Source organism: Ambystoma mexicanum, chromosome 14, assembly GCF_040938575.1.
Source record: "Ambystoma mexicanum isolate Mex_15411 chromosome 14, UKY_AmexF1_1, whole genome shotgun sequence".
Taxonomy (NCBI): Eukaryota; Metazoa; Chordata; class Amphibia; order Caudata; family Ambystomatidae; genus Ambystoma; species Ambystoma mexicanum.
The window spans coordinates 174,085,719-174,107,259 of record NC_090940.1 but is presented as its reverse complement, the minus strand read 5'-3'; the positions used below and the strand labels follow the sequence as shown (position 1 = coordinate 174,107,259).

Genomic DNA, 21,541 nt, shown 5'->3' with positions numbered 1-21,541 from the left:
TTAAGTGCCACAATTGAGGGACATGGTTTAAATTCTTTGATATCATTATCTAAATTCTCATCTGTATTTGATACTAAAATTGTTTTTGTTTACATTGTATACAGCGAATTGTGGTGTTCCTGAAGAAGGGAAATGTTTCCCAAAATGTGTTCAATACTGTGTGAATAAACCTGGAAACTATTTTTAAAATCCACTTGGAATCTGGACAATTACTTTGAAATTCTTGTATACTTGATTTTTCAAGGATAAATTGTTTGATACATGTATATCTACTGTGCCAGGCCAGAAGAATGCAGACACTGACATTTCTGCTGGTTATTTATTAAATAATAAAACTAGGGCCTATCTTTTCCTATTGCTAGGAGTGTTCCCTGCCTATCTAAATAACTACAGTGCTCGTCCATCGCAAATAAATCAATTTGCTGTCCAATAGCTAGTTGTAACTGACCCTAACACTATTCTAACCAACTTAAGATCAGGAGAACGTCTCCTGATTGTATCTTATGGCAATGCCTCTCCTTCTTTTTAGGATTCTGTTTTAGTAAGCTATTTTAAAATAGTCTCTTGTCACTTCCTATTCGTCTCTTTCTGACGTTAGAATATTCTTTGATGTTCTCCAGCATGGGGTCTGGCATGGATTCACATGCTCATGAATATTCCCCGTCGTCAGGCTGGGAATCCTCGGTAAAGAAAAAACCAGTATGAGTTTTGTTTCTGATCTGTCTTTCCTAGTAATAACCATTCGAGGGGATTGGGTCCTCCGACGTATTCCATATCTATGACATGTAATCACCACAGCTGTGCTGCTTCGGAAACTTTTTCGGCGTCTGCGTCCTGCGTCGATGACGTCGATGGGCTGTCGTCGAGGACTTCCTCCGACGTCATCCGATGTGATAAGTAGGACGCACGACGCCCATAGCCTCAGTTCCGTTTTTTCCGCGAACGTGTTGCTTCGTGTTTCTCGGTTCAAACGCCTCGACTCTTTGGAGTTCTGTTCTTCTCGGTTCTTTGAACCTGTTCGTTTGTGAAATTCCTTCTGAAGATGTCTACTTCGTCTTCGACCCCGCGTCCGGGTTTCAAGAAGTGCGGGGAGTGTGGGTCCAAGATGTCGGTGACGGACTCGCACGACGCCTGCCTCTGGTGCCTCGGGGAGGCCCACGACACGGATGACTATCGACTGCCAGTCGCTCACGTCCAAAGCCTTACGCGAACGTAAGAAGAAGTTGTCGGTAGGTCGGGTGTCCAAGCCCCGGAAGTCGAAGTCTGCGGGGCTTTCGACGGATGATTCGAGGGGTGACTCTCCGTGTCATCGTCAGAAGTCTCGTGGGTCTCCTAGGAGTCGGTCTCGCCACTCCTCAGCCTCTTCGAGGCATTCTCGGAAGCGCCGACACCGGTCGTCTTCCAGGTCCTCTTCGGAGTGCTCTGCCCGGCACGTCGCTTACCCCTCCAGCCGTGCGACGCCGGAGGAATGGGCTTCCTTCGGGAAGAAGATGTTGGCGATTCTTGAGTCGCAGGGTACTCAGCCGTCCGCGCCCCCGAGTGGGGTCGGTCGTGTGAGGTCGAGAGACACCGCTCGCAAGAGTGGTCGGCACGAGTCACGGGAGAGGTCCCGTTCGGACAAGGGGACTCGTTCTCGACGTACCCGTTCCAGGTCCCGGTCCTCGACGCGTTCGAGACCGTGTGCACCTGTGAGGTCTTCGAAGAAGGCTTCGACGTCTGTGGCGTCGAGGGCGTCGACGGGCTTTCTCGAGGCTCTGGCTCCGAGGAAGTCGTCGATGCCGTCGACGCTCAGGTCGTCGAGGGACACGCTCGGGGATCCGGCCTCGAGGGCTGTGTCGACGCCGCCGATTCTGGAGGCGCTGCATCTGATGTCGACGCCGATTTCCTCGATGCCGGTTCTCTCGGCGCCGATGCCGGTTCTCTCGGCGCCGATGCCGGTTCTCTCGACGCTGGCGCCGGTTCTCTCGACGCCATCGACGCCTTTCGTGTTGGAGGTACCCCAGGGCACGGGTGGACCCCCTAGGAAGGCTCTGGTTAAGAGCAAGCACTCTCGAGTGCCTTCTTTTCGCCACCTGGACTATATTTCAGAGGTGGATGAGGATTCTGATGGCCTGGTTCCTGGTCAGGTTCCGGATGACATTGTCTCGGGCCATGGTCAGTTTGACGAGTTGAGACAGTCCCTGCATGATGCCAGTGGACTGGACACCTCTCCGGAGGTGGAGTTTTGTAGGCCTGAGCCTGGCTCTCATGCTGATTCCTCGTACCGGCGCCTTATGGCTAGGGTTTCTGAGTATTTGGGATGGTCTGCTCCCCCAGGGGAGTTTGTGCAGGATGATCTGACAGACATCCTTGATGTTGCTCCCCCAACTGACCCGGTTCTGCCGTTCCATATGGCTTTAGAGAAGGGTGGCGGCGGCTTGGACTGCTCCGGAGTGTCTCCCGGCGGTGGGCAGATCCTTGTCGCGAAAATACCATCCAGCCAGTGGCGACCCCTGCTACTTGACCAGGCACCCCACTCCGGAGAGTTTGGTGGTGCAGGCGGCCACGGCCCCGGCAAAGCAGGCGTCATACCCTACCATCCCTCCTGATAGGGACGACAAACGTTTTGATGGCTGGGCGAAGAAAGTGTTTTCTTCTGGTGGTATGGCGCTTCAGGCGGCAAACTCCATTTGTGCCTTGTCGCATTTCACGCACACTGTGGATCTGTGTTGCGTTAGCGGCTGGACATGTTCCCGAAGGGGATGAACGGGATGGTTTCCTTGCTATGGTCCAGGATGGTAAGGATGCCATGTGTGAGTCCGTTCAGTCGGGTTTGGACTTAGCTGAATGCGTCAGTAGGTCCATGGCGGCGAGCACCGTGATACGCAGGTTTGCGTGGTTGCGGAAGTCGGGGTTTGCGCCTGATGTGCAGTCCCGGCTTCTCAACATGCCCTTTGATGGTGAACACCTTTTTGGCAGCAAGGCTGACGAGAGCCTTGAGAGGTTGCAGACCTCAAAAGCTGCAGCGAAGTCGTTGGGCGCTGCAGTTCGCCAACCTCTGCCTTTTCGTCCTAGGGGACAGCAGTGGAGGGGTGGTTCCTTTCGTTATTACTCCTCCTTCAGTAAAGCGTGAGGAGCTGGCAGTCAAAGAGGCCATCGCAGGGGTACCAGAGGTGGACGACAGGGTACCCGTGGTGCCAAGGCCGCTCGGGCAGTTGCCTCTTTGCCCTCAGGTAACGCCGCAGCCGCTCCCACTCTGTCGTGATGCCATGTCCCATGGTTCGCCGGTTGGGGGAAGGCTGGCGCAGCATCTTGTAGAGTGGCGAGCCATTACTTCAGATGTGTGGGTTCTGGAGATCATAACCCACGGCTACTGTCTTCCTTTTCGGCACAGGCCTCGCGACAATCCACCGGGGAACCTCTCTTTGCAGAGTCCGGATCCGATCCTTGCGCAGGAAATTCAAGCCCTGCTGGAGAAAGGCGCCATAGTACTGGTGCCTGTAGCGGAGAGGAACAAGGGTTGGTATTCCCCTTATTTTTTGGTTTCGAAGAAAGACTGGGGATTGAGACCCATCATGGACTTGCACGGTTTGAACAAACTCCTCAGGAAGGACAAGTTCAAGATGGTTACTCTCTCTCAAGTCCTCCAGGCCCTTCAGCTTCAGGACTGGTTGGTGTCACTCGACCTCAAGGATGCTTACTTCCATGTGCCGATCCATCCCAAGCACAAGAAGTACCTGAGGTTCGCGGTTGGCGACTCGCACTTTCAGTTTCGGGTCCTGCCGTTCGGATTGACCTCCGCCCCGAGGGTTTTCACCAAGCTCGTGGTGGTGGCAGCGCATCTCAGGCAAGGGGGGATTCACGTCTTCCCCTACCTGGACGATTGGTTGATCAGGGGGAGCTCTCCCGAGCAAGTCCTGGATCATCTATCGGTCACCTGTCGCTCCCTTCACAGGCTGGGCTTCTCCCTCAATTTAAAGAAGTCCCATTTGACGCCAACACAGCGGCTCCAGTACATCGGAGCAGTGCTCGACACTTCCCTGGGGCAGTGTTTTCCTCCCCAGGTGAGGGCTCTTCACATTCAGCAGATGGTGCACAAGTTTCAGCATGCCCAGACGCTCCCAGCGTTCGAGTTCTTGAGGTTGCTCGGCCTCATGGCATCCTGCATTCTTCTGGTGCCAGAGGCTCGCCTGCGGATGTGATCTTTGCAGTGGGCACTCAAGACGCAATGGTCGCAGTCCTCCGGCAGGATGTCGGACTCGATTCAGGTGCCGTCCTCGGTCGCCCGGGACCTTCAGTGGTGGGCCGTCGAAGGCAACTTGATGAAGGGGGCTCCATTTTGGCTTCCCTGGCCGGAGGTGACGATCGTGACGGATGCATCCCTCACGGGATGGGGAGCTCATGCCAACGGGCTGACAGTCAGCGGTCGTTGGTCTCCGTCGGAGTCCAGACTCCATATCAATCTGTTGGAGCTGAGGGCCGTCAGGCTAGCCCTGAAGGCTTTTCTGCCGTCTGTGCGAGGGAAGATTGTCCTGATCCTGACGGACAACACAGTGGCCATGCACTACCTTAACAAAAAGGGGGGGGCAGGGTCACTTCCTCTGTGCAGAGAGGCGATGCAGCTCGAGTTCTGGGCCGTCCAGCAGGAAGTTTCGATCTCGGCAGTTCATCTGGCCGGAGCCGAAAACGTGACGGCCACTCTGAGCAGGCAGAGCGCGATCTCTCACGAGTGGGAGTTGGCTCAGGAGATTCTCCTGGAGATCTTCGCCCTTTGGGGGACCCCTCAAGTGGATCTCTTCCCCTCCAGTGTCGACCGGAAGTGCGAAAGGTTTTGCTCACGGGAATTTCCTCCAGAAGGAGCCTTAGGAGACGCGTTCGTGGTGGAGTGGTCATTCCCGCTGCTGTACGCGTTTCCTCCAGTCCCCGTCATCCCGCAAGTGCTGCGGAGGTTACGGAAGTTCGGTTCCCGGATGATCCTCATTGCCCCGGCGTGGGCTCGGAAGACGTGGTACCCGGACCTTCTCGACTTATCCATCTGCCCTCCACGTCGTCTTCCCTACCGAGACGATCTGCTCTCACGGGAGGGGGGTCAGGTTCTCCATCCAGAGGTCAGATCCCTCAACCTTCACGCTTGGCTTCTGAAAGGTTGAGGTATAAGGATTGGGACCTCCCTGAGGACGTGATGGAGGTGTTGCTTTCGGCCCGAAGACCGGCAACAAAGTCTCTGTACCGTTGCTGTTGGCGTAAGTTCTGCGACCGGTGCAGGGTTCAGAATGTGGATCCTTTTGCATGTGACATCCCCATGGTTCTGTCCTTTTTACTTTCTTTGGCCCACAGGGGCTTGCAAGTGGGTACCGTTAAGGGTTACCTGGCGGCGCTGTCCATCTTTAAGCGCTCGTCTGAAGAGTGTTCTTACTTTAAAATCCCTTTGATTTCACAGTTCCTGAAAGGGCTCACTAATGTGTTCCCTCCGTCACCTTTCCTGGTGCCCGGTTGGGATTTAAACCTGGTTCTTAAGTTTCTTATGGGTGCTCCGTTTGAGCCTTTACATTCTTGCCCTTTGAGGCTGTTAACTCTGAAAACTGTGTTTTTAGTTGCGGTTACTTCCGCTCGCTGAGTGAGTTACAGGCACTTTCAGTTAAGCCTCCCTTCACTGTATTTCACAAGGACAGGGTTGTCCTTAGAGTTCGTCCTTCTTTTCTTCCGAAGGTAGTGACGGAATTTCATTTGGCCCAGAAGGTTGTCCTTCCGGCATTCTATCCTCCTCCGCATCCTGGTAAGGAAGAGGAGAGGCTCCATAGGCTTGATCCTAGGAGAGCTTTAAGCTTTTATGTTTCACGCATGTCCCGGGTCAGAGTGGATGATCAACTCTCTATTGGTTACGCTGGAAAGCGTTTGGGGCAAGCTGTGACGAAACACTGTCTCGCTGGATTATTTTGGCCATCTCGGAGTGCTACCGTTTGGCGGGTAAGGACCCACCGGCTGGCTTGCGGGCCCATTCTACCAGGGGTATGGCTGCGTCTACTGCCCTGCAGAGGGGTGTTCCTATTCGCAACATCTGTGATGCAGCCACCTGGGCTTCAGTTCATACATTTGTATGTCACTATTCCCTTGATTCCATCCGAGCGCAGGATCTGGCCTTTGGCAAGGCGGTCCTTTGCTCTGCTATTTGATTGGCTATTCTACATTTTGATTCTAAATTCTTTCCCTCCTCCTTGCTTTGGTACTGCTTTGGGAGTCTGTCATAGATATGGAATACGTCGGAGGACCCAATCCCCTCGAAGAACAAGTTACTTTCTTACCTGGTAACGTTCTTTCGATGGGATGGTCCGACGACGTATTCCATATCGCTCCTGCCCTGCCTTCCCCGCTACAGAATTTCTTTTGCGATTGCAGCTTACGTTCCGCAAGGCTTTGTGTCTGACTGGCAGTTGACTTATGTCACACGTTCTGGGGGAAAAAAACTACAACTGAGGCTATGGGCGTCGTGCGTCCTACTTATCACATCGGATGACGTCGGACGTCGGAGGAGGTCATCGACGACGGCGCATCGACGTCATCGACGTCATCGACGCAGGACGCAGACGCCGAAAAAGTTTCCGAAGCAGCACAGCTGTGGTGATTACATGTCATAGATATGGAATACGTCGTCGGACCATCCCATCGAAAGAACGTTACCAGGTAAGAAAGTAACTTGTTCATCACTGGTCTCTGCGTCATACTGACCACAGCCAATGACTGCCCTCTACCTAAGCACTGCCTCTGGCAGCCATCTTCAGATATTTACCGCACGTTCATGTGTTGGGATCCTCGTGCTATTGCTCTCGAGCGTTAGTGCTATTTTTTCACTTTATTTCTAAAAAACTTCGTTTTTTCGGTCAAAAGAGCCTCAAGCTCCACCGACTCTCCATCCGATCAACGGGGACCCGTGTCGGATTCGTCTACGCCCCTCAAGGGTGAAGATTTCGTTGAGCTACGCTTTTGGAGGACTCCAGAAGTTTCTCAGGCCCGGTCATGGCCCAGGAGAAGGGAAGCTCGACGCCCGGAAAGCTGTTCAGGGTCTGCCCTGGATGCCAGCTGCAGAACGTCTTCAAGGAGGACGAACACTCTTTTTGTCTTTACTGCCTACATGAGGACAAGACGCACGTGGAGAAGGACTGTGCGTTTTGCGGCAACATGTCGGAGCGGACCATGAAGGACCGCCATCAACGTCTCGACAACTGGCTGGAAGGAAAGAGCACGTCCGGCGAGAAGAAGAGGAAATCCGAGCTGTCTTCTAAGACCTTTGAGGACGCCCCGGCGACGGGGGTCCAACATAAGGCCAAGCACCGCGAGTCCGCTGGCACCAGGAGCGCCGAACGGTCGGGCTCTACGGGTGCCAGGCTGGGCGCACCCTCCCCGGCACCATCAACCACGAGCCAACGCTCTGGGTCGGGTAAGAGGAAGGCCGAGCACCCGGCGAGGCTCCTAGAGAGGCCCCGGTCGAGCTCGAAGGCGGAGGGGGAGCGAGGCACTGTCCCCCCCCCCTCAAGGATAAAGCGGTGAGCGCACCTAAGGTGGTGAAGGCCTTAATCCATCCGGCCAAGCCCTCTATCGAGTCTGTCGCGGCGGCCCTGGCTCAGCCTGTGGACGCTAGGCCAGTGGTGGCCACCTCGGGGCTCAGTCTCCCTGCCACCTCGGAGGGAGTCCTCTTTTGTGCCCATCGATAGGACCCCCGTGAAATCCTCCGTGGGGAAGAAAAAGGGGGGGGGGCAGGGCGTCGTAGATTCGGCCTCAACCTCGGAGGAGGAGCTGGTCGAAGTCTTAAGCCACGGCCTCGGCGTGGAAGAAGATCGGCCCGTCGGGATGGATCCCGACGCAGGTGACGACGACATCGTCGAGGGTACCGACGGGGCCCCTGATCGCCCGTCGGATTCCCCTCTGCCAGCGCCGCGAGACAGCTCGGCGGCCATTTTGTTGGCTATACAGTCCTTATGCTCAGAGATAAGGACGAGACTTCCGTTGCCGACGGAACCTCTCCCGTCGGGGGACCCAGAACCGGGACCTTCTGGGGTTCCCCCTACCAAGAAAAGAAGGATCCGCCCTCCTCCTCCTTTTCAGCCGTCGCGCCCCTTCCAGCCCTCCTCCCCGTCCACCCGAGGGGATGATACGGGGACTGACACGGCAGCGACGGGTACGAACGACGAGGTATACGACGAGGATGTACCGTCGTCGCCTCCCACCAGGGCTTCTTCGCCCGACGAGATTGGATCGTTCCACTCCATGATCGCCAGGGCATCCGAGCTTTTCCAACTCTGCCCTGAGGAGAAGAAGGAAGGTTTCCTTTATCAGCGGCGCGAGGTCAAGAGGAAGACGGTTCTCGCAGTGCCTCTATTGGACGACATTTGGGATGAGGGCCTCACCCTCCTCAAGAACCCTTCCACGACGGCAGCTAGAAGAGACCGGTACGAGAAAAAGTACCGGGTCCCGGACACGGCCCCCCTGTGCCTCCGGGCGCAGCCTACCCCGGACTCCGTCGTCTCCGCGGCGGCCAGGAAAAAAGCGGGGGGGGGGGGGTGCGGCCTCCACATCGACTTCCCCACCGGGCGGCGAGGGAAAGAAATTGGACGCTATGGGACGCAGTCTCATCTCGTCTGCAGCGACAACGATTAAAGCTGCCAACGCCTTGGCTATCGTGGCCCGATACGACAGGGAGCTCTGGTACAAACTGGCTCCCCCGCTGGACTTCTTGCCGGACGACAAGAGGGCAGAGGCCCTGGAGATCCTGCAGGAAGGTGAGGTGGCTTCGGACCACGCCATTACCGTTGCGACGGACATCGCCGACACTGGGTTCCGCCAGTTGGGCAACGGCGTTTGCCTTAGGCGGTGTGGATGGCTCAAGGCTACGGACTTCCGTCAAGACGTTCAGACCAGAGTCCTGGACATGCCCTTCGATGGGAACAACCTGTTTGGGAAAACAGTGGACGATTCCCTTCAGGCCATTAAAGCGGACACCGAGACGGCCCGGGCCCTTGGAGTTCTGCAACGACGACGGCCGCCCTTTCGGAGCAGCGGAGGCAAGGGCGCCTCCAAAGGTTCCGGCGGCGGTTTCTCCTACCGTCAAGCGGCCCGCTCGTCGTCTCAGGAGGCCTACAGAGGACGAGGCAAGTCTGGCGTACCCCGCCGTCGTCGCCAAGGACAAGGCGGCAAAGCCTCGTCGAAGCAGGATTGAACCGGCCGTGGGGTCGGGCCCCCACCGAAGCACCGTCAGCGTGTGGGAGTCCATCTCCACCGACCGTTGGGTGCTGGACGCCTTGGCCCGGGGCCACGCGCTCGAGTTTCAAAGTAAGTGTCTGCGCTTCCCCCCCCGTGGCCAGGAAAGAACTTCACGTCCCTCAACTTCTCCTGGAGGTAAAGGCGATGCTCAGGAAGGGCGCCATCGAACTCGTCCCAAAGAAGCTTCGGGGCTCCGGAGTTTACTCGAGATACTTCCTCGTGAAGAAGACGGGGGGATGGCGCCCCATCCTGGACCTGCGACGTCTGAACAAGTTCATCAAGGCGCAAAAGTTCCGGATGGTCACCCTCCAGCACGTCCTGGGTCAGCTGGAGGAAGGAGACTTCCTGTCGTCGTTGGATTTGGAGGATACCTACTTCCATATTCCCATCCTGAAGGGGCACCGAAAATTCCTCAGGTTTGTGGTCCAAGGGCGTCATTACCAGTTCAAAGCCCTCCCCTTCGGACTATGGTCGGCACCCAGGGTGTTCACCAAGTGCCTCGCACCGGTGGCGGCGCAGCTGCGCCGCGAAGGGATCCACGTCTACCCCTACCTGGACGACTGGCTCATCCGAGCCAAGACAAGGGAGCTCGCCGTGGTTCACACGGCAAGGACCGTCCAACTTCTCACGGACCTGGGATTCTCCGTGAACTACGCCAAATCCCACCTGGTACCCGCGCAAGACGCTCTGTTTCTGGGAGCGAGGCTCAACACAGTGTCCCTTCTGTCCTCCCCGTCGGAGGAGAGGACCAGGACCATCCTGGGCAAGGTGCAGCGGATGTTGGTGGCCGACGCGGCCAAGGTGAGGTCCATCAAGTCCCTCCTCGGAATGATGTCGGAACGACGGGTGGGAGAGATCCAGGCCCTTTCCTGCAAGGCCCCGTACTTGACTTTTCACGACACGAGGGTAGTGCTCAGGACGCACCCCTCCTTCATGCCCAAGGTACCGTCGGACTTCCACCTCAACGAACCCTTGGTGTTGCCTGTATTCTTCCCGTCGCCTTCGTCGCCGGCTGAGAGAACTTTGCACTCGCTGGATGTGGCTAGAGCGCTGAAGTTCTACGTGGACCGCACGAAGTGTTTTCGGAAGACGTCACAACTCTTTGTGAACTTTGGACCTGTCAATCAGGGGAAGGCTCTCTCGAAAGCTTCCATTTCCAGATGGCTCTCCGGCTGTATCATGTACTGTCATCGGTTGGCAAACCGACCGCTGCCTGGCCGTCCGAGAGCCCATTCCACCAGAGCGATCGCAGCTACCACGGCGTTCCTATCTGGTGTGCCCCTGCTGGACATATGCAGGGCTGCTACGTGGAGGTCGACGCACACCTTCACGAAGTTCTACTGCGTCGACCAGGATTCCAGGGAGGAGTCCTGGGTCGGCCAAGCAGTGCTGCGCAACCTGTTCGCCTGAGGTGAGCCTGGTGAGGAGGTAAGATGCTTAATGTTGAGTTTGATGTAATGCTTAATGTTGAGCCTTTGCCACCTCCCGTGGTTGTGCATGTGTGTACTGCTATGTATTCTTTATTCATGAGCATGTGAATCCATGCCAGACCCCATGCTGGAGAAGGAACAAGTTACTTACCTGTAACTGTTGTTCTCCAGCATGGGTCTGGCATGGATTCACATGCGAACCCTCCCGCCTACCCCTCTGCGGCTCTTCACTTGGTCATACTGCCACTTCACGTGCTTCCAAATCTGAAGATGGCTGCCAGAGGCGGTGCTTAGGTAGAGGGCAGTCATTGGCTGTGGTCAGTATGACGCAGAGACCAGTGATTGGTTATTACTACGAAAGACAGATCAGAAACGAAACTGATACTGGTTTTTTCTTTACCGAGGATTCCCAGCCTGACGACGGGGAATATTCATGAGCATGTGAATCCATGCCAGACCCATGCTGGAGAACAACAGTTACAGGTAAGTAACTTGTTCCTTACTAGTCTCTGGTTAGTCAGATACCCAGCACATGTCAGTTACTGGAGGCTTCACTCGCTCTGCCATCGTGCCTTCCTGGCCTCTATTCTGCACGCACTCTGGAGTGCCTAGGATTTGCCACTGGTGAGATGCATGCGTGACCTGAATCGCTTTAATGCAGAGGAGCCTGAAAAATAGATTTGCAGTGGCAGGAAATCTTTGCCAGGTGACCGCCTTCACACCAAGGATTTTGTCGCAGGGCACGCTGAGGGTTCTCATCCTCCTGGAAAACTTTACGAGACGCGCTCCAGCTGTAAATCCTCACAGAGCACAGGCCAGAGGGACACCGTGCTGAACATGGCTTTCCAGCTCATTCCCGAATCACCCAAACTGGTCAACAAGATGGCGGCCAGCCACGCAGCAGGTAGCACGGGGCAGGAGACTCCTAAGAAGGCACCTGAACACGTCCCAACCAGTGACACCCCACACCCCACAGCCATCCTTGCCTTCTCAGTGGGTGGTGCAAGTTGACAGTTTGCCTTCTTCCGCTGTGCTTTAGCAAAACAAACGTGATGGCTGGAAGGTTTTGAATGAATCATAACCACGGGCAAAGCTCTGGGCAACCCTCCAGACCATCGTTTTTCAGCCTGCCAAGCCATTACAGAAGGGGAAAATCCATATGCAAATCAGGCTTGGTCCTACCCCAAAAGGAGCAGTCCAGCCCGAACTGCTAGGTCACATCCCTTCTGCATGAGACCACAAGCATCCCCAGACATGTTTCAGCCTTGTTGGGCGTCATCAGTGAGGAGTAGCTTGGGTCTCTAGGCCCGGCAGACTCGGGACCCACGTCTGGGCATACCCGTCTTCCGCTGTGCTGGCAGTGCCAGGGCCCTCTCGCAGGGATCCCTGGACTCTGCATCTTCCATACCCTTCTCAGGGTCACACCCACGTTCACTCCTCAGCGGCAGGCAGAACAGCCCACGCCATAAAGAGTCTGGGCCTACCAGTATTCCCCATAGCCTCTGCATCAAGCCTCCGGTCAGCAGCTCTCAAATGGCCTGAGGAGAGCTCAGAATTCGGAGCAAATGTCTGGGATCCTTAAGGATCTTATCAAGGAGGTTCTACCACAGATGGGTTGTTGTCCCCCCACAACCTCCACCAGGGGCAGTCCCCTTCCCTCTGGTGGTACCTCCTTTGCTGAGTGTTGGGATGGCGCCTCGATTACCTCCTCCACCCAGTCTCAGCCCCCACACGCTCTGGCAACAGTCTACGGTGCATCCAGCGGCACCGCCAGGGCCGCAGTTCCAAGCTCCTGCGGACCGGCACGGTGACTTATAGATGCAAAAAGACCATAACCGATGCCGAGATTGGGGGCGGGTGGGGTGGAAGAGTCTTCATCCTTGGTAAAGTCCTTCCACGACAGGGTGTAGGGGCTGGCAGATTTCTGGGGCGGTCCAGTACCTGAACAGACCCAACATGAGCCGGGAGTTCTGTCGGAAGTGCTGTCCCTCATGTCAGCCAACAAATCTGGCATGCTGCTTGAGGAGAATGTGATGGCCCTTGTATAAAAAACAAAGCTGTGCCAGAAGCCACATAATGGTCATGCCAACAAGCGGCTCGACACCCGCTTCCGGGAGATAGCTGAGAACATCTTTCTGCTGGCTGCCCTTCCTCAACCACATTTCTTGGTGGTGGCTGCAGGGTCACTTTACTCTAAGCCAGTGGTCGTCTCCAATAGAATTAACCCTGTAAGCATGCAACTGCTGTATGTCCAAAGAGGACAGATTGATGGAGGGCTTTGGCTGACAGGTCTACAGCAACGCTGGCTTGCAGCTGAGGCAGGCCGACACGATCCCAGCCACCAACTAAAAGTTCTGGTGGGAAATAGCAGACTTTGCTCAGAACCTCACAGCAGAAATCCAGGCAGCCTTTAAATCTGGCCTGCAGGAGATGATGCTTGTTCCTAAGGATATGCTGGAAGCCTCGGTCAAGCATATTGACATGGCTGGCAGGGGCTTGTGCCTGGGGGTCGATGAGAGATGGACAGCGTAGATGCATGGCACGAAGTTTGTGGCAGACGTATGGGAGCACATAATTTACCTCCCATTTGAAAGGACTGAGCTCTTCCAGGCGACAGACTAGCTTAACAAGAAAGAAGCCAGTACTAGGACATCAACGTATCTTTCAGTGCTTACCAAGGCAGCATCAAAGCCTTTCGCTCTGTCGCATCACAGGACGGACCGCGGGGCCAGGTCCTTTGGTGGCTTCATGGCGGTTCAGCGACAGGAGAGCCCGTCCGCCAGACTGGTTCCCAAGCCAGCACAGCTGGAAGCGGCAGGCAGGTCCACAAGGGATTCTTCCAGTCCCCCTTTTATCCCCCAGCCTCCGAGTCTGGGAAGAAGTGAAGTTTAATTCCAGGTACACAACTCCTATGTGGGGGGGCAGTCTTACTCTGCACAGTGACAACTGGCGTCAGCTTGTCACCAACCAGTGGATTGTCAATTGTGTCCACAGGTCTGAAACTTTCTCTCCCTCCTCAACCCTTAGTTCTCCTCCCCTGATCCAAGTTGGTTCTCCAGCGCTGCTCAGAGAGATTGCCCAACTACTCAGTGGCATGGCGGTATAGCCGGTACCTATCTCAGAGCATGGCAAGTGGGACTACTACAGAGTATTTGCAGTCCTGAAAAAGAACCAGGCGGGATGAGTGGTACTGGACCTTTCTTCCCTCAACCTCTTACTTCCCTTAGAAAATGCCAAGATGGTAAAGCCAGCCCAAATCGCGCAGGAGCTTTCTGTGGGAGATTGTGTGCGCTTCCTGGACCTCAAGCATTTCTACCTACACATCCCCCTTTTTCACCCGCACAGGTAGTTCCTGCGATTTAGTGATCAGTCATCACTTCCAGTACTGGGTCCTTCTTTTGCGATTAAACTCTGCCGCATGAGTATTTATGAAGTTTGTTAATGCAATGGCGGCTATCCTCAGATTGGAGGGCCCCCACTTGTACCTCTACCTGGACAACTGGCTGGTGAGGGCCAATTCCTTGGGAAAGGCCAGTGAGTCGTGTCCAAGGCTGACAGATGCCCTACACCACCTTGGCTTCTCGATTAATCCAAAATTGTCTTAGTCCGCTCCTACACAGGTGCTAGTCTTCCTGGGGTCTTCCCCACTCCATAGAGCATTTGGGACACTTGGAGTGCGGCACAGCACTTCCTTTCCAGGCCACAGACAGCTGCATGGTGGTTTCTGCGCCTCCTTGTGGCTACTAGCCTCCTTCATTCCAATGGTGCCCAAAACCAGGCTGAAAATTAAAAGGACCCAATTTCAGCTGGTGGCAAGCTGGTACAAGAAGGGCCCTCAGTCGTCCGGGATCGCCATACCAAGTGTCATGCACCAGGATCTTAAGTGTTGGCTTCAACCGGACAATGTTTCAAGGGGTGCCCTCTCACCCCCCCATGCCTGCAGAACTCCTTGGTGGTAATAACCACAGCCGCCTCCATACTGGGTTAGGAGGGGGGGGCGAGTTGACTTTAGCAGACCACTTTATCTGTTGTGTTGCACCAGGTCCCCTTTCCTATATCTTCTGGCAGTGGAAATCTTGGAGTGGGCATTGGTACACGACAAACACCTGAGGGCGATACACCTGCCTGTGGACAGCAAAACACAAATGAATATGCTGAGCAGGTTACAGAGGACAACCTACAGATGGGAGCTGTCAAGCAGTACCCTCAACGGTTCTCTTTCAGCAGTGGGGGCGGGAGGGGGAGATCCTCGGGTTGACCTCTTTGCACCACTGGTCAATCGTAAGTGTTTCCAAAACATGTCCTGGCTAGGACAGGGGTGACACTGCCTGTGTGATGCCTTCCAGATCAACTGGGATCACCTCTGGGCATATGCATTCCCTCTGACCCCCCTCTCATGCAGAGTGTAGTGTGGAATTTCAGGAGCACCACCAACTGCTTGCTGATTCTCATTGCCTATGGTGGCTGGCGAGTGTGTAGTTCTCGGACCTGAAGATTTGGGGATCCTGGGCCCAGTCAGCTTCCCTATCTAGTCGCCAATGTTCCTCTCCCAGCAAGGGGGGCGTTTTTGCCAGGCAAGCCGTTCAGTGTTTCACAAGGACAGTTGTTCTAAGGATGCACCTAAAGTTAGTCTCCAAGGTGGTGTCTACTTTTCACCTTAACCAGCAGGTATGTATCCCAGTATTTTTTCAGTCTCTGCAGTTGGAGGGGGAAAAGGCGCTGCACCTACTGGACCTTGGCAGGGTGCTGAAATCCTACCTGGCACAAAGGATTTCAGGAAAACTGAGTCCCTACTGGTTACCTTTGGGTGTGAAGGCGGTCCTCTGCAGATTTGCAGGCTTTAGCATTGCTAGGTGAATGTGGCCGTGATGCAGGAGTCTTACAAGGCTCGGGGCAAGGCGGCACCCAGCATAATCCATTCACTGAGAGCAAAAGCAACAGTGGTTCCGTTTCTGAGACCTGCGTCAATGGGATGTTATTAGCATGGCTGCAACCTGGGCAACGTCCTCCACATTTTGCAAGCACTACTAATCTGTTTGCCTCATTTTACATTTCTCATGTCGTCCTCCCCCCCCCCCCCCCCCCCCCCCCCGATGGCGCAGTGTACGCTGTAATTGCCCAATCAGGATGGAGGAAGGGTAATGGACGTAGGAGTAATACAATGTTACTCATTGTAGTGACTAAAATACTCCATCTATGTGAAAATCGCCTAGAAAATAGTTATTTTGGGCTTTTTGCATTTTTTTTATATAATGCGGGTGGATACGTTCTCTTCCCCCTAACATAAGTTATACCCTTACCCCACCCTCCATCTATTTTTTTAAATAAGGTTAGAATTCGTAAATATTCTACCTCGTTTTTTTGTCATTTCTTTTTTTTGGGTAACACCAAATACTCCTAGTCCCCTTTCCTCCATACGACCGACACCACTCCCCGGACTAACTTAATGTGGCCAAGGATCTCGTAAAGAGTATCCAGTGCACTAAGGGACTGAAGTGAGGCGGTGGAGGGCAGGGTTATGTAGCGCACATGCGCCTAGCATACATTTAAATGGGAAGCTCCGTATTTTTTGCTGAAAGGTTCTGGTACCATCCTTGCCTTAAGGGATGCTGATACAGGATGGAGTGAAGGGGACTTAGGGCTAGGAGTATTCTTATCACAACAGTGGTTAACATTTTATTTCTTTTCGAGTCTCAAGGTGTGCAGGGAACATGGGTATTCCAATATTGGGATCACATCTTTTAATGTTTGTGGTGCCAACCAGTGGCTGCCAAATGTTCAAATGGAGCAGTGTACCAGTTTTCAAGCTGCATGTAAATCCAGCATTGGAGTGCTATGAAGCTTTTTCTGCACCATGCTGTTATTACTCACTGTCTCCACTCTAAGTAGCTGCAGAGGAAAAAGCCATTGGTTGCAGGTTCAGGAGAATACTACTGTTGGTCTTGTGCAACTAAGACTTCTTCACATGTACAGAGGTAATTATTCAGGGGCTCATCCCCTCCTGCTCAGAGGAACAAGCTAGATAGCTTTTGCAGGGACGCTTGCTCCCTGCAAAGTATCGGCTTAAACCTGGAGCACCGAAACCTCAAAGTACTGGTAATTGTTATGACCTACATCCTGCAACTGCTCAAGACATCTGCTTGAACTTCTGGCGCTCTCAAGAATCCCCTTTATATCTGTGTATGAATTGCTCAGCCAGACTACTCTCAACAGCAGAATCGGTTGCAGAATACCCTAGTCTATGGTGCATCCCAGCTCCTTTTCCTTGCAAGCGAAAAGCATTCTTGGTTTCGCTGGATAACTTTGTACGAAAGTCTAAAATTGGGAGCAAGCTGCCCAGAACTGCATCTTGTGCTAACTGCATAAATCCTATATATAAATATATTGTGTGAATATTCCATTATTGTATGTTGGGTGTTATATTGTACCCCCCCTCTCTCTTTTCCAATTCTGCTCCCAGCAGCGTGTAGACGGACTGCTCTGACACACTGACATATGGGAGAGTAAGGCTTCCTAGTTGTGGGTGGCCCTTGTAGGAAAGCACTAATATCAGTAACTGTGGTGACGCGACTGAAAAAATACATGGCTACATGCATAACTGTTTAACTTTCCTCTTGTTACAGGCATGGTAATGACACACGGGTATTTCGCCTTGAGTTCGTTTCCAACCAGGAATTCACAGAAAATGAGTTCATGAAGTGGAAGGAAGCAGTAAGTGGCCGAATTAGTGAGTGTTTGTCCTCATATGCTTAACTCTCATTCCTTGCTCTTAGATAGTTATGCTTTCTTGTGTTGCGCATTGGTTGATTTTGCTTGGGGATGGATTTTCAATTTCTGGGTTGCTTTTACTTGGGCCAATGACACATGTTGCCAGTTGTTTTCTCTTTGTTTGTTGGTACAGTGTAGCTTTTTAAAATTATAATCTTTAACACAACCACTTTATCAAATGCTTTGTACATTTCTTTTTTATAAAACCTTTATTTTTGTCGGCCGTAACATGCACTCCAACACACAAATAGTAACAATATAAATTATGCACATTTGATCCTACATTAAGAGATGCATCATTAAATAGCATGAGATTCTCTCTATATTACGGGTCTTATTTGTACTCCTCATCCCTCAGTCGTTGCCGCTCCTTTCGGTTATCGTCTCATCCTCTTCGGATTCAACCTCGTCGCTATCGAGGTATCTCCTGAGAGGGCCCTAAATGTCTTTTGGTCTACATGCCGGCACTATTCCCTTTATATGTTGCTTCAGTTTTGCACCCAGATGAGATCCTTCAACCACTCCTGTGCAGTTGGAGGCGTTCTGGATTTCCATGCCTTGAGAATGTTCCTCCTGGCCACTGCGTTTGATATTGCAAAAAGTCTCTGGTGTTTGAAAGAGATCTTACCTATGTCCTGGGTGGCTGGTATGTCTGTCCAAAATCTCACTCACGATTGTGGCCACTTCCCCAGAATTTCCTGATGGGTGGGCATTCCCAGTACATATGAAATGATTTTGCTGCTGGGAAGTTGCATTTGGATCTGACAGGAGGTGTTAAATTTGGACATTCTGTTGGGCGTGATGTGTAGGTGATTCAGGATCTTGTATTGGATTAGTCGAAGGTTGGCGTTCAATGCAATGGATTTGGTATATTGACAGTATTTGGACCATTGTGTGTCCTCTATAGTAATTTTTAGGTCTTGCTCCCATTTCTCTTATGTTAATGGAGGGTGTGTGTGTTTGTAATGCCTTGTATAACGTGGATATGCCTCCCCGGAATCCCTCTGGTGACATTATTGCAGTCCAAAATGGGTGTGTTTGCGGCTCTTCCGGGAATTCAGGCCAAGTCTCTTTAATCGCTTCTTTAAGCCTATGATATTGTAATGTTGTAGTGAGGTCTCTACCCATCTTTTCTTGGACCAACTCTAGTGGGGCGAACGTCCCCTCCGGGTATAGAGCTCCCAGTTTCATTTCAAAGTTTGTATCCCATTTCTTTTGTATTGTCAGTGGCTGGTGCGAGTTCTGGATAGTGCCATAGTGGTGTGTAGGGCCAGTATGGCTTGGTACACCCTACTCTTTGGAACAAGTATTTCCATGCTCTTACCATGGAATTAAGTGGATCTATATCACCCCTGACCTTTTTACATTTGGCAAAAATCATGGATTGTAATTAATTTATTAGGGGAGGCTGCGAATTTCTCTGCTTGTATGTGCGCGTACCCTTCAGTGGAGTCGGTCCAGTACTTGGCGAAGTGTGCTTGTGCCGTATAGTAGGAAGTCTGGGGCAGTCAATCCCCCCCCAGTCTCATACCTCTCCCACATCTTGGGCCAGCTGTGCCTCACTGCACCCCCTCCCCATACAAATGTGGATGCCAGTCTCTGTAATGTGACAAAGTACTGTCTTCGTGGCCAAATGGGTAAGTTGCTGAATAAATATAAGAGCTTTGGGACTACCACCATTTTAAGAAGGGAAATCCGGCCGTATATTAATATAGGGAATTTTCCCACATTTTGAGTTTCTGCTTTAATATAGTTGGGCATGGCTCGTAATTGTTTGAGTATAGTGTTGGGTTGTCTGTCGCCATGATTATGCCTAGATAGCGTGCTGTATTTGGGGTCCATCGATATTGAGTTGTGGATTGAGACTGTTCAGTGGATGGAGTCATGGGAATTATTTCGGACTTCTATTTATTTTATATCCTGAGTATTTTGCGAATTTAGTTATATCTTCCATTAATGGTGGTAGGTTGGTCTCTGGGTTATCAAATATAACATTGTGTCGTCTGCCTATAGTGAGATAAATTGTCTCGGGCCCCTTATGCGTATTCCCCTCTAGGCGTGGATGTGGCGTAGTCTCGCAGCCATTCCCTCTATTGTGAGAGCAAAGATGAGTGGGGATAGTGGGCAGCCCTTCCTTGTGCCTCTCTGAACTTGGCTGTTGGATTTTTATATAAGACTTGTATATATTTCTGGAATGCCCAGTATTGAGTACATATACTTACAAGAGACAGTCAAAAGTTTTTTCAGCGTCTAGGGCTACTGCCAGTACCTTTGCCCCGGATCAATTTGTGAGGCGATTGCGAAGAACCTATTGAGATTTAGGGAGGTGGATCTGGTGGGGATAAACCCTGATTGGTCCGGGTGTATTAATTTGTTCATGTAGCGGAGTAAGCAGTTAGCTATTACTTTTGAGAATACCTTTGTATCCACATTTCTAATGCTTGTTAATCTGCTTAGAATCACATGCTGTGCATAGTGCGACATCCAGTGGTCACTGCGGAGTATTGCATTTTGTTTTTCGTAGTCGAAAAGGGGATGTCGACATAGGCGTGTCTGTAATACTATCCCTATAGTGATGTGCAGTGTACCCAAAATCTCACGCGTCGAGGTCCCTCAGATTGTTTTTTTCCTCCCAGAATACTGGTCACCTTAATGCGGAGCTCGTTAGAGACAAATTACCAATACCATTTATTCGACTCTTGGTCGTTTTTTGAAAGTTATCGTTAAATCCTAACCCTCCTTTCGACGGCAAAGCTGTTTCACCGCCGATTAAGTTATCCAGCAAGGGGTCTGGCATGGATTCACATGCTCATGAATATTCCCTGTCAGGCTGGGAATCCTCGGTAAACGAAAAATCAGTATCGGTATCAGTTTCGTTTCTGATCTGTCTATCGTAGTAGTCACCAATCGCTGGTCTCTGGGTCACACTGCCCCAGCCAATGACAGCCCTCTCCCTAAGGTCCGCCTCTGGCAGCCATCCTCAGATTTTTATCACACATTCAAGTGTTGGGAGTCCTCGTGCCATAGCTCTCGAGCTTTTTCTGTGTTTCACGCTTTTTCAGAGATTTATCTCATTTTTCGGTTAAATAGAGCCTCAAGCTCCACCGCTTCTACTTCCGATCAATGGGGACCCATTTCGGAATCTTCTACGCCCCTCAAGGGTGAGGTTTTCGTCGAGCTACGCTGCTTGGAGGATTCCAGAAGTTTTCTGAGGCCTACCTCGTGGGCATGGCCCAGGAGAAAGGAAGCTCAACACCGGGCAAGCTGTTCAGGAACTGCCCTGGATGCAATCTACAGAACCTGTTCAAGGAGGACGAGCACTCGAAGTGCCTCTACTGCTTTCATGAAGACAAAACGCACGTTGAGAAGGACTGTGCGTTTTGCATGAACATGTCGGAACGGACCATGAGGGACCGTCTGACCCGTCTCGCCAACTGGTTGGAAAGCAAGAGCCCAGCAGGTGAGAAGAAGAAACCCGAGCGGCCTTCTAAGTCCTGTGAGGGCGCCCCGGCGACGGGGGCCCACAGAAGGCAAAGCACCGCAAGACCACGGGCACCGGGAGCGCCGAATGGTTGGGTTCCTCGGCTGCCGGGCAGGGCGCACCTTCACCGACGCCATCAACCGCGAGCCAACACTCTGGCTCGGGAAAAAGAACGTCAGAGAACCTGGCTAAGCTTGAGAGGCCCCAGTCAATCTCGAAGGAACCGGCCGAAGGGGTACGAGGCGGTGACCCTCCCCCTAAGGTGAAGGCCTCAAGCGCGCCGAAGGAGGTGAAGGCCTTGATTCACCCAGCCAAGGCCTCTATTGGGTATCGCTACAGCCCTGGGGAAGCCTGTGGAAGCGCCCCCAGTGGAGGTGACCTCGGGGGCCCAGAGTTTCCCTGCCCCCGCGGAGGCAAGCCTCTTAAGCCCATTGAGAAGACCCCCGTGAAGACCTCTGTGGAAAAAGAGGGGGGGGGGGCTGTGGCCTTAACGGACACGACCTACGGGGAGGAACTGGTTGAAGTCATAGAGGAGGCCCGTCCCCAAGGGAGGGATTCCAACGAGGGCTAGGTTGACAAGGCTACGGTGGAGGAGCAACCGTCGCGTCCGTCGCAGCCCGGGCCACAA

General features: G+C 52.9%; 1 protein-coding gene across 1 annotated transcript in view; it reads left to right on the top strand.

Moving 5' to 3' along the window:
- Positions 1 to 21,541, top strand: part of RTF1 (RTF1 homolog, Paf1/RNA polymerase II complex component) — a 956,198-nt gene that overhangs the window by 523,388 nt on the left and 411,269 nt on the right. Inside the window, exon 10 of the mRNA XM_069638847.1 lies at positions 17,288 to 17,375. Within this exon, the coding sequence (XP_069494948.1) occupies positions 17,288 to 17,375 (88 nt within the window). The remainder of the gene's footprint in view (positions 1 to 17,287; positions 17,376 to 21,541) is intronic.